General features: G+C 45.1%; 1 protein-coding gene across 1 annotated transcript in view; it reads left to right on the forward strand.

Annotated features, from left to right (window-relative positions):
• LOC121859762 (SH3 and multiple ankyrin repeat domains protein 1-like) overlaps positions 1 to 12,587 on the forward strand; it is an 18,844-nt gene extending 6,257 nt beyond the window's left edge. Inside the window, exon 3 of the mRNA XM_042356750.1 lies at positions 12,498 to 12,587. Within this exon, the coding sequence (XP_042212684.1) occupies positions 12,498 to 12,587 (90 nt within the window). The remainder of the gene's footprint in view (positions 1 to 12,497) is intronic.

A 12,587-nucleotide genomic window follows, 5' to 3' on the forward strand; every position in this document is an offset into this window, starting at 1 on the left:
CTGGTGATGATGATGATGATGATGATGATAATGAAGATAAAATGGCAATGGCTTGCCATGGGAAGGGAGAGAAGAGAAGAGGTAAGGTAGAAGGAAAGTTATGAAACGGGAAGTAAAGTACTAGAGAATAAGAGCAGGTGGGCTATTCACCTAGCAGAGACGATTTGATTGGCTGGGGTGAAGGCCGCACTAAGAGGTCGCCCGAGCTCAAGGGAACAGGGGGGGAGGAGGCTAAGCTAGCTAGCAAGGGGTTGTTTGTTATTGTGTTAGTTGGAGAGGTCTACTAGGTCCTTCTGTAACTAGTAGAAAACTCTCATCTTTTATCTTATTGGCGTCAAGAAGTTTTTTTTATGCTGTGGTATATAATTGTGTAAGCTGGAGACGTCTGCTAGGACCTTGTGTAACTAGTAGAATACTCTCATCTTTTGATTACTGTTTAGTGTACAATAGTTCTGGCTCTTGAGGGTTATGGAGAAGGCTTTATGGCCACCAGTTGTGTGATCTTGTGGTGTCCTCTGTATTTAGTCGATTATATATTTCGTCTTCCATGACTTCTAGTTTGTGCCATACTGCCTGTGCTTGGCTGTATGTTCTTATGTTCAGTGGTAAGATGTTGTAATTTTCGTGAAGCTCTTTAATTTTGGTTGTGTATGGGGGACGTTGTTTGGAGGTTCTGCTGATGGCTTTGTTTTGTGTTGCCTGGAGTTTTAATTGGTTGGTAAGGCTGATCGTGTTTAATGGTATTGGCGGGTATTCAAGGTGGGGGCGGACAAGTGCTTTAAATATGTGTAGTTGTATTTTCTCTTCCATTTTGCCGAATCTTCTTAATTTGGTAAGCTGTATTTGGGCTAGTCTATTGTGCTCAGTTATGTGTTTATTTATTCCGGTTCTTGTTATTGTTAGCCCCAGTATTTTTCCTTTGTAGTGGACGTCTCCCCTACAAACTGCGTAGCTGCCACCACCTGCTACCGCCTCCCTAGCAACCAACCAGATGTTACCGTATCTTAGCAACGGAACTAGTCACCGGCGACTTCTCGGGTTTTCCCAACATGACTCATAGCGGCTGCTGCTGGGTATATAAGCTCTGTCTCTCCATTGAGATTCATTCTGACCATTCTTCTTGAACAAGCAACACCTCCTCGTCTGCCGCTGTCTGGCAACCCTCGCCTCTCCTCCGCCTGCCTGGCGGACCTCGCTCCCGCCAGCGAGCATGGCGACGCACCAGCTGTCCTTCTCTGAGCTTCCTCACCAACCAACTCTCATTCTGCCCATCTTCCTGAACAAGCAACACCTCCTCCAGCACCAGACTGTCTATCATATAACTTATATTATACAAGAAAACCACATTAGAGTTTCCTTCCATCCTGAGTGCTAGACAACATTAATATAGTGTTGCTGTGTTTAAAGTGACGCTGTGTGTAAGGTGTCGCTGTGTGTAAGGTGTCGCTGTGTGTAAAGTGTGGCTGTGTGTAAGGTGTCGCTGTGTGTAAGGTGTCGCTGTATGTAAGGTGTTGCTGTGTGTAAAGTGTTGCTGTGTGTAAGGTGTTGCTGTGTGTAAGGTGTTGCTGTGTGTAAGGTGTTGCTGTGTGTAAGGTATCGCTGTATGTAAGGTGTCGCTGTGTGTAAGGTGTCGCTGTGTGTAAGGTGTTGCTGTATGTAAGGTGTTGCTGTGTGTAAGGTGTTGCTGTGTGTAAGGTGTTGCTGTGTGTAAGGTGTTGCTGTGTGTAAGGTGTTGCTGTGTGTAAGGTGTTGCTGTGTGTAACGTGTTGCTGTGTGTAAGGTGTTGCTGTGTGTAAGGTGTTGCTGTGTGTAAGGTGTTGCTGTGTGTAAGGTGTTGCTGTGTGTAAGGTGTTGCTGTGTGTAAGGTGTCGCTGTGTGTAAGGTGTTGCTGTATGTTATTGTTGCTGTGTGTAAGTGTGTTGCTGTATGTAAGGTGTTTTTGTATGTAAGGTGTTGCTGTGTGTAAGGTGTTGCTGTGTGTAAGGTCTTATGTGTTTAAGGTGTTGCTGTATGTAAGGTGTTGCTGTATGTAAGGTGCTGCTGTGTGTAAGGTGTTGTTGTGTGTAAGGTGTCGCTCTGTGTAAGGTCTCGCTATGTATAAGGCGTTGTTGTATGTAAGGTGTTGTTGTATGTAAGGTGTTGCTATGTGTAAGGTGTTGCTGTGTGTAAGGTGTCGCTGTGTGTAAGATGTCGCTGTGTGTAAGGTGTTGCTGTGTGTAAGGTGTCGCTGTGTGTAAGGTGTCGCTGTGTGTAAGGTGTTGCTGTGTGTAAGGTGTCGCTGTGTGTAAGGTGTTGCTATGTGTAAGGTGTTGCTGTGTGTAAGGTGTTGCTGTGTGTAAGGTGTTGCTGTGTGTAAGGTGTTGCTGTGTGTAAGGTGTCGCTGTGTGTAAGGTGTCGCTGTGTGTAAGGTGTCGCTGTGTGTAAGGTGTTGCTATGTGTAACGTGTTGCTGTGTATAAGGTGTTGCTGTGTGTAAGGTGTTGCTATGTGTAAGGTGTTGCTATGTGTAAGGTGTTGCTGTGTGTAAGGTGTTGCTGTGTGTAAGGTGTTGCTGCGTGTAAGGTGTTGCTGTGTGTAAGGTGTTCCTGTGTGTAAGGTGTCGCTGTGTGTAAGGTGTCGCTTTGTGTAAGGTGTCGCTGTGTGTAAGGTGTTGCTGTGTGTAAGGTGTTGCTGTATAGTATGGTGTTGCTGTATGTAAGATGTGGCTGTGTGTAAGGTGTCGCTGTGTGTAAGGTGTTGCTGTGTGTAAGGTGTTGCTGTATGTAAGGTGTTGCTGTGTGCAAGGTGTTGCTGTGTGTAGGTGTTGCTGTGTGTAAGGTGTTGCTGTGTGTAGGTGTCGCTGTGTGTAGGTGTTGCTGTGTGTGAGGTGTTGCTGTATGTAAGGTGTTGCTGTGTGTAAGGTGTCGCTGTGTGTAGGTGTCGCTGTGTGTAGGTGTCTGTGGGTGTTGCTGTGTGAGTGTGCTGTGTGTAAGGTGTTGCTGTGTGTAGGTGTGCTGTGTGTAGGTGTCGCTGTTGTGGAGTGTCGCTGTGTGTAGGTGTCGCTGTGTGTAGTGTCTCGCTGTGTGTAGGTGTCGCTGTGTAGGTGTCGCTGTGTGTAAGGTGTTGCTGTGTTAGGGTGTCGCTGTGTGTAAGATGTCGCTGTGTGTAAGACGTCGTTGTGTATGGTGTCGCTGTGTGTAAGACGTCGTTGTTGTGTAAGACGTCGTTGTGTATAGTGTCGCTGTGTAAGGTGTTGCTGTGTGTAAGGTGTTGCTGTGTGTAAGGTGTCTGTGTGTAGGTGTTGCTGTGTAAGATGTCGCTGTGTGTAAGGTGTTGCTGTGTGTAGACGTCGTTGTGTGTAAGACGTCGTTGTGTGTAAGGTGTCGCTGTGTGTAAGGTGTTGCTGTGTGTAAGGTGTTGCTGTGTGTAAGGTGTCGCTGTGTGTAAGGTGTCGCTGTGTGTAAGGTGTTGCTGTGTGTAACATTTGCTGTGTGTAAGGTGTTGCTTGTAGTTGTTTGTAGTGTTGTGTAGGTGTTGCTGTGTGTAAGGTGTTGCTGTGTGTGTAGGTGTTGCTGTGTGTAAGGTGTGCTGTTGTAGGTTTCTGTGTGTGGTGTCGCTGTGTGTAGGTGTCGCTTTGTGGTGTGCTTTTGTGTAAGGTGTTGCTGTGTGAGTGTTGTGTTGTGTGTGTGATGTCGTTGTCTGTGTGTGGGTGTTGCTGTGTGTAGTTTGCTGTATGTGGTGTTGCTGTGTGCAGGGTTGCTGTGTGTAAGGTGTTGCTGTGTGTAAGGTGTTGCTGTGTGTAAGGTGTCGCTGTGTGTAAGGTTTGCTGTGTGTAAGGTGTTGCTGTGTAAGGTGTGCTGTGTGTAAGGTGTCGCTGTGTTGTGGTAGTGTCTGTAGTGTCGCGTGTAGGTGTCGCTGTGTGTAAGGTGTTTGTGGGGTTGTGTGTGTAGTGTGTGTGTGTAGACGTCGTTGTGTGTAAATGTCGCTGTGTGTGGCTCTTGTGTATCGTCGTTGTGTGTAAGTGTCCTTTTAGTGTTCTGTGTGTGAAGTGTTGCTGTGTGTAGGTGTCGCTGTGTGTAAGTGTTGCTGTGTGTAAGATGAAGCTGTGTGTAGGTGTTGTGTGTAAGACGTCGTTGTGTGTAAGACGTCGTTGTGTAAGGTTCCTTGTGTGTGGGTGTTGCTGTGTGTAAGGTGTTGCTGTGTGTGGTGTCGCTGTGTGTAGGTGTTGCTGTGTGTGAGATGTCGTTGTGTATAAGGTGTCTTGTGTGTAAGACGTCGTTGTGTGTAAAGACGTCGTTGTGTGTGGTGTCGCTGTGTGTAGGTGTTGCTGTGTGGGTGTTTCTGTGTTAAGGTGTCGCTGTGTGTAAGGTGTTGCTGTGTGTAAGATGTCGCTGTGTGTGTGGGTGTTGCTGTATGGGTGTCGCTGTGTGTGGAGTGTTGCTGTGTGTAAGGTGTTGCTGTGTGTAGGTGTCGTTGTGTGTAGGCGTCGTTGTGTAAGACTGTCGTTGGTGTAGGTGTGGCTGTGTGTAAGTGTTGCAGTGTGTAAGGTGTCGCTGTGTGTAAGGTGTTGCTGTGTGTGGTGTCGCTTGTGTGTAGGTGTTGCTGTATGTAAGGTGTTGCTGTGTGTAAGGTGTCGCTGTGTGTAAGGGTTGCTGTGTGTGAAGGTGTTGCTGTGTGTGGGTGTTGCTGTGTGTAAGGTGTCGCTGTGTGTAAGGTGTTGCTGTGTGTAAGATGTCGTTGTGTGTAAGGTGTCGCTGTGTGTAAGACGGTCGTTGTGTATGAACGTCGTTGTGTGTAAGGTGTCGCTGTGTGTAAGGTGTTGCTGTGTGTAGGTGTTGCTGTGTATGGGTGTCGCTGTGTGTGGGTGTCGCTGTGTGTAAGGTGTTGCTGTGTGTAACGTGTTGCTGTGTATAAGGTGTTGCTGTGTGTAAGGTGTTGCTATGTGTAAGGTGTTGCTATGTGTAAGGTGTTGCTGTGTGTAAGGTGTTGCTGTGTGTGGGTGTTGCTGTGTGTAAGGTGTTGCTGTTGTGTCGCTGTGTGGTGTCGCTTTGGGTTTGCTGTGTGTAGGTGTTGCTGTATAGTATGGTGTTGCTGTATGTAAGATGGCAGTGTAGGTGTCGCTGTGTGTAGGTGTTGCTGTGTGTGAGGTGTTGCTGTATGTAGGTGTTGCTGTGTGCAAGGTGTTGCTGTATAGGTGTTGCTGTGTGTATTGCTGTGTATAGGTGTCGCTGTGTGTAGGTGTTGCTGTGTGTAAGTGTTGCTGTATAGTGTTGCTGTGTGTAGTGTCTGTTGTAAGGTGTCGCTGTGTGTAAGGTGTCGCTGTGTGTAAAGGTCGCTGTGTGTAAGGTGTCGCTGTGTGTAAGGTGTCGCTGTGTGTAAGGTCGCTGTGTGTGTGTTGCTGTGTGTAAGGTGTCGCTGTGTGTAAGATGTCGCTGTGTGTAAGACGTCGGTGTAGGTGTCGCTGGTAAGACGTCGTTGTGTAAGACGTTGTTGTGTGTAAGGTGTTCGCTGTGTGTAAGGTGTTGCTGTGTGTAAGGTGTTGCTGTGTGTAAGGTGTCGCTGTGTGTAAGGTGTTGCTGTGTGTAAGATGTCGCTGTGTGTAAGGGTGTTGCTGTGTGTAAGACGTCGTTGTGTGTAGACGTCGTTGTGTGTAAGGTGTCGCTGTGTGTAAGGTGTTGCTGTGTGTAGTGTTGCTGTGTGTAAGGTGTCGCTGTGTGTAAGGTGTTGCTGTGTAAGATGTCGTTGTGTGTAGGGTGTCGCTGTGTAAGACGTCGTTGTGTGTAAGACGTCGTTGTGTGTAAGGTGTCGCTGTGTGTAAGGTGCTGTTTGTATGTTGTTGTAAGGTGTCGCTGTGTGTAAGGTGTTGCTGTGTGTAAGATGTCGCTGTGTGTAGGTGTTGCTGTATGTAAGGTGTCGCTGTGTGTAAGGTGTTGCTGTGTGTAGGTGTTGCTGTGTGTAAGGTGTCGTTGTGTGTAAGACGTCGTTGTGTAAGACGTCGTGGTGTGTAAGGTGTTGTGTGTAAGGGGTTAGAGTGTGTATGGTGTCGCTGTGTGTAAGGTGTTGCTGTGTGTGAGGTGTCGCTGTGTAAGGTGTTGCTGTATGTAAGGTGTTGCTGTGTGTAAGGTGTCTGGCTGTGTGTAAGGTTGCTGTGTGTAAGATGTTGTGTGTAATGTTGCTGTGTGTAGGTCTGCTGTGTGTAAGGTTTTGTGTGTAAGGTGTTGTGTGTATGTGTCGCGTGTAAAGTGTGGTGTGTAGGTGTTGCGTGTGTAGGTGTCGCTGTGTAGGTGTTGAGGTGTCGCTGTGTGGGTGGTGTATGGGTGTTGGTGTGTAGGGCTGTGTGTAAGGTGTTGGTGTGTGTAAGGGTGTCTGTGTGTAAGGTGTTGCTGTGTGTGTGGAGGTTTGCTGGTGCAAGGTTGTTGTGTGGTGTTTGTGTGTAAGGCGCTGTGTGTAAGGTTTATTGTGTGTAAAGTGTCGTTGTGTGTAAGGTGTCGCTGTGTGTAAGGTGTCGCCGTGTGTAATGTGTTCTGTATGAAAGGTGTTGCTGTGTGCAAGGTGTTGCTGTGTGTAAGGTGTCGCTGTATGTAAGGTGTTGCTGTGTGTAAGGTGTCGTTGTGTGTAAGGTGTCGCTGTGTGTAAGGTGTCGCTGTGTGTAAGGTGTCGCTGTGTGTAAGGTGTTGCTGTGTGTAAGGTGTCGCTGTGTGTAAGGTGTCGCTGTGTGTAAGGTGTTGCTGTGTGTAAGGTGTCGCTGTGTGTAAGGTGTCGCTGTGTGTAAGGTGTTGCTGTGTGTAAAGTGTTGTTGTATGTAAGGTGTAGCTGTGTGTAAGGTGTTTCTGTGTGTAAGACGTCGTTGTGTGTAAGGTGTCGCTGTGTGTAAGACGTCATTTTGTGTAAGGTGTAGCTGTGTGTAATGCATCGCTGTGTGTAAGACGTCGTTGTGTGTAAGGTGTCGCTGTGTGGAAGACATCGCTGTGTGTAAGACGTCGTTGTGTGTAAAGAGTCGCTGAGTGTAAGGCGTCGTTGTGTGTAAAGAGTCGCTGAGTGTAATATGTTTCATCTGTTTAAACCTCAACGACAGAGATTCATTAGTATAATTCAAGGATGGTTGTCGATTATAAACAATGTTGGTATACTCCATCCCCCTCTGAGATTATCCACTTCCTTTCCATGGATTACTTTAGAAGGATCAAACCCCATCCACGCCTTAGGAAACATATGGATGGAGAGGAATGGATAAGGTCGGACGGATGACTTGACAATGGATTGACATATATGACAGGATAATTGACTGAAGGAGTCCATTTACCTGTTAATTATAATGGTTCTAAAATGACAGGTAAATTGATTACATACATTAATACTATACAACTATACAACTACAACATTAGAACACATTTTATCCCGTGTTATAATATCTACACAAACACTCACACACACACACACAAACTACTACTACTACTACTACTACTACTACTATTTTTTTTCTTTTTTTTTATGGCCTCCATCCTCCTCTAATAGCCAAACCTTCGCCGCCATTTTATTACCTTAAAATTAAATATCCTAATACATAAGTAGCTATCATTAGCTTTGTTGAGTTAGTTGAGCCGCAGATGTATGCTCCGTTCAGTGACTGTTGCCTCATAGTCAATATCTGCAACTGTTGTCGGCTTTGGGGCCGAAGCTCTCATTCCCCTGAGGCAAAGCAAAGCCGACCTAAGGACAGAGAAGGACAGTCGACAGCTCATCCAGGCTGTAACATAACTTCTGGGATGCTGCTTCTGTTCGGATAGCACCTCCGCGAGTCTGGCGTAGAAGCATCTTGCACTTGGTCCCATCCCACCAGAAGTTGTGAACACTAAAGGAGTGAAGCTGCCTTGATCAACGTTCTGAATTCTCTCCCTTATGCCCTTATTTTGTCGTTCTCGTTCCTCCTGTGTGCAGCATCGAGAGCTAAGTTACGGTGACATGTGGCCATGGGATAAAAAATCCTGATGTCGAAGAAGGCTCACTGTCCCCGCGTCCAGAATCCTCGAGCACTGACGTCAATACGGGCTTCGTTGGATGTGTTTAAAGTCCTATGTTGGAAATTCTCACCGTCTAATGGAAGGAAGATCGGTTCTACCCTGACATCACAGCAGATTTCCTTCAACATATTTGCTGTGAGATCCCGTACTTCGTCATGCCTCATGCATACGAAGCCCCTTTCTTGCACACTATGGCGTGATCGACGTCATAGGAAGAGCCACACACACATTGGGAGGGCAAACCTACTGGCCTACCGTACCTTAGAGCATTTGCATCTGTAAATTCTTGTTTATTGAGACTGAAACGAATTGCCCTTATCGGTAACGTAGTTAATCAGTTCGAGACGCCCACCTCCTGCGCTATAGCTACTTTTTTTCTTCAAATTCTCTGGTACTTGCAGCAACAGTTGCTGCAACTTATCACTTTGGCCAGGCTGTCGTTCTTTCGTAATGGACCTTCGAATCTTTTTTACTTGACTGGTATCCACCTCCCCTGTTGCGTTCTGAGCTATTATGTGGTCCGTGAGGGCTGCCGTGAGCTTAACTGAGTTTTGCTGTTCGGTGGCAGCAATCTCCTTTCGATTGGTCAATCCCATTCCTCCCAGTCTCGGTGGTAGTGCAAGGAGTGATATTTCTGCTGGGGTTAAGTGAGGGTGTTTCACTAATTTGGGAATGAAATTGACTCTGATATCTTCTTCAAGAGGGTGGAGGAGGGGTCCGATATCAAGGATAGTGCGCATTAGGTAGTTCCAGCGATGCTTGAGTCCATGGTGTGAATGCGCAAAAGCCGCATGTGGCTCTGTGCTAGTAATCTCAGACAGATTTTGGATTTTCCTTACCCACTCATTCACCTTTCCCGTTACGTACTCGGTCTTGAAGTCCGTCGTGCCGATTACTGGGCCTAGGTGTCTTTGGCCATCCTTTGATATTTTGACCTCACTTCAACGAGCACCTCCATTACCCGTTCATAATGCTCTGGCTTCACAATGAGGAAGGACTTGCTGGCGTTTGGGTGGTACCCTATTAGTGAGCCTCGTGATGTTACCAGGTCCCACCACTTTTTGATGTCCTCCACTTTTCCTGCTCCTATAAGGTCATCAGCATACGCCACTTGCTTGACCTCAGTTGTTACAAATTTTATTGTGTGTTGGAGCACGGATAGGCTATTACGGGAGGATGGAGGCCATAAAAAAAGAAAAAAAAATAGTAGTAGTAGTTTGTGGTTGTGTGTGTGTGTGTGTGTGTGTGTGTTTGTGTAGATATTATAACACGGGATAAAATATGTTCTATTGTTGTAGTTGTATAGTTGTATAGTATTAATGTATGTAATCAATTTAACTGTCAGTTTAAAACCATTATAACTAACAGGTAAATGGACTCCTTCAGTCAATTCTCCTGTCATATATGTCAATCCATTGTCAAGTCATCCGTCCGACCTTATCCATTCCTCTCCATCCATATGTTTCCTAAGGCGTGGATAGGTTTGATCCTTTAAGTAATCCATGGAAAGGAAGTGGATAATCTCAGAGGGATGGAGTATACCAACATTGTTTATAATCGACAACCATCATGAATTATACTAATGAATCTCTGTCGTTGAGGTTTAAACAGATGAAACATATTACACTCAGCGACTCTTTACACACAACGACGTCTTACACACACGACGCCTTACGCCCTTACACAGCGACTGGCGGATGTCTTACACACCTTACACACAACGACGTCACAACAGCGATGTCTTACACAGCGACTACACACAACGACGTACACAGCGATGTCTTACACACACACACCTTACACACAGCAACAACACACAGCAACCTTACTACACACGACACCTTACACTGACGTCTTATACTGGCAGCACTTACTGCAACACCCTTACGCGAACACCTTACATACAACACCTTACATAATGCAACACCTTACACACAGCAACACCTTACACACAACACCACAACTGCACCACATACAACAACATTACATACAAAACGGCATTATAGCGACACCTTACACACAGCAAACCTGCCCACACAGCGCACACATTAACGCTGCATGACATACCTTCACACAGTACATACAACTGACACCTTACACACAGCGCACACACCTCTCGCAGCGATTTATCTTGCCTGGTCATAAATCTTACACCTGGTTAAATGATTATCAGTAAAGGCTTCAGTCTGTACAGGTAAGCGAACGTGCAAAAAAAAAAAAATGACCATGTCTAAACATAGATTTGTTTTTATTGAACTATTTAAAAAAAAAAAAAAAAAAAAAATATATATATATATATATATATATATATATATATATATATATATATATATATATATATATATATATATATATATATATATATATATATATATATATATATATATATATATATATATATATATAATAATAATAATAATAATAATTTAATTACGGTCTCTTTTTCCACTGCCACTCTGGGTTTAGTGTGACGATCATCCAACGTTGTAGACAATGAAGGAATATTGTTGACGGTATAATTATTGTTGGTAAGCTATATGGTTACTCGAAAAAGTCACACGGGACCAGTGTGTGTGTGTGTGTGTGTGAGTTGCACGTATATCGAGCAGTGGTCCTCCCCACCCTGCTATGTGGCAGTGAGACATGGGTTACATACAGGAGGCACCTCAAGGCACTTGAAAACTTTTACCAGGGTAGTCTATGTTCCTTCCTCCGAGTTCGCTGGGAAGACAAGAGAACATTTGCCAGTATTTTCGCTATTACCAACTGTAGGAGCATCGAGGCTACCATTATCCAGTGACCATGTTACCCGCGCGGACGACAGTAGACTGCCAAAGCAGCTACTTTACAGTCACCTAATGAATATTAAACGTAACGCTGGCGGGCAACTGAAAAAGGTATAAGGATAATCTTCAGACAAACCTGAAAAAGTGCCAAAACGACTTTTCATTTGGTAGACGATCACTCCAGACCGTAACGATTGGAGGATCACCACAAGAGAAAGTGTCAATACCTTCGAATTAACCCGACTGCAAACCGAGGCAGACAAGCGCCAGCGCCAGAAAGACACTGCCACCGCCCCTCCCGCACTAGATGGAGCCATCCACATGTGCAACTTCTGAGAACGATTCTGCCGGTCCCATATCGGCTTCTTCAGTCACCTTAAAACTCACCAACCTAGGTGACATCCTTAATAACTCATATAATTTTATCATGCCTGCCTTATCGTCATACTCCATTCCGAGTGACAGTAAAGTAGTAAGAACATAAGAACATAAGAACATAAGAATGGAGGAAACTGCAGCGGGCCTATTGGCCCATACTGGGCAGTCCCGTTTACACCCAACCCCTATTGCTCATATGAGCATCCAACCTATGTTTGAAGCTATTCAGCGTATTCTAGTTAATGGTGATATTTGGTAACTTGTTCCATTCATCCACTACTCTGTTTCCAAACCAGTGTTTACCTATTTCACGCCTAAATCTAAATTTGTCTAATTGAAAACCATTGTTACGAGTTCGCTCCTGGTTGGATAGTTTGAGTACCTTTGTAATGTCCCCTTTGTTTAGCCCTGCCTTCCACTTATACACCTCTATCAGGTCGCCCCTCGCTCTACGTCTCTCGAGGGAGTGCAAATTAAGATGCTTTAACCTGTCTCTATACTCAAGGATCCTAATGCCCTGGATTAGTCTTGTCATTCTCCTCTGAATTCTTTCCAAGGATTCTATATCCATTCTGTAATACGGTGACCAGAACTGAACTGCGTAATCCAGGTGTGGTCTCACAAGAGCAAGATACAGTTTTAGGATGACCTCGCTAGTCTTGTAACTAACACTCCTTTGTATGAACCCAAGTACTTTATTAGCCTTGTTACGAGCAAAAACACATTGTTTACTTAACTTAAGGTTCCTACTTATCATTACTCCTAAATCTCTCTCGCAGTCGGATTTCTCTATGGCATCGTTGTTCATCTGGTATCTGGTTTCCCTGTTTACTCTCCTATACTGAGTACTTTAGTAGTAGTTGTAATGTGTGTGTGTGTGTGTGTGTGTGTGTGTGTGTTACCATCAATATATACAGGTGAAATATAAAAATAAATATAACACAAAACATTAACACAGGTAAAGAAATAACTCAGTAAGATACCATACCCAAGTGTAAAATGATTTTGTAAAGCTGGTGGAACTGCAATGACACACACACACACACACACACACACAGTATTGCTAGTCAGGGGTGAAGCCGACTACCATCCTCAGTGAACAAGTAACTCTCCTCTCCTCTCCCCTCCTCCGATCCTCAACCCGTGACATCAATTCATCCTATGTGCTCGACCAGCCAAGATGACTCCTTACCCAACCCAATATTCGCCGTCACAGCAGCTGACGGATTCACTTTTAAAATCAACTCTTGCAATATTCAAAGACTGGCTTATCAATCTTGACCTTGTTCTTTGGCATTTACAATCTAATGAACCCGATCTATTCTTTGTTTCAGAAAGATAAGTCTGCTTCTCCTCCTCCTCCTCCCCCATCATCATTATCTCCCGACGACTATCTGGGTCATGAATGCATTCGAAATCTCTAA

This window comes from Homarus americanus, unplaced genomic scaffold (assembly GCF_018991925.1).
Source record: "Homarus americanus isolate GMGI-L3 unplaced genomic scaffold, GMGI_Hamer_2.0 scaffold27231, whole genome shotgun sequence".
NCBI classification, from domain to species: domain Eukaryota; kingdom Metazoa; phylum Arthropoda; class Malacostraca; order Decapoda; family Nephropidae; genus Homarus; species Homarus americanus.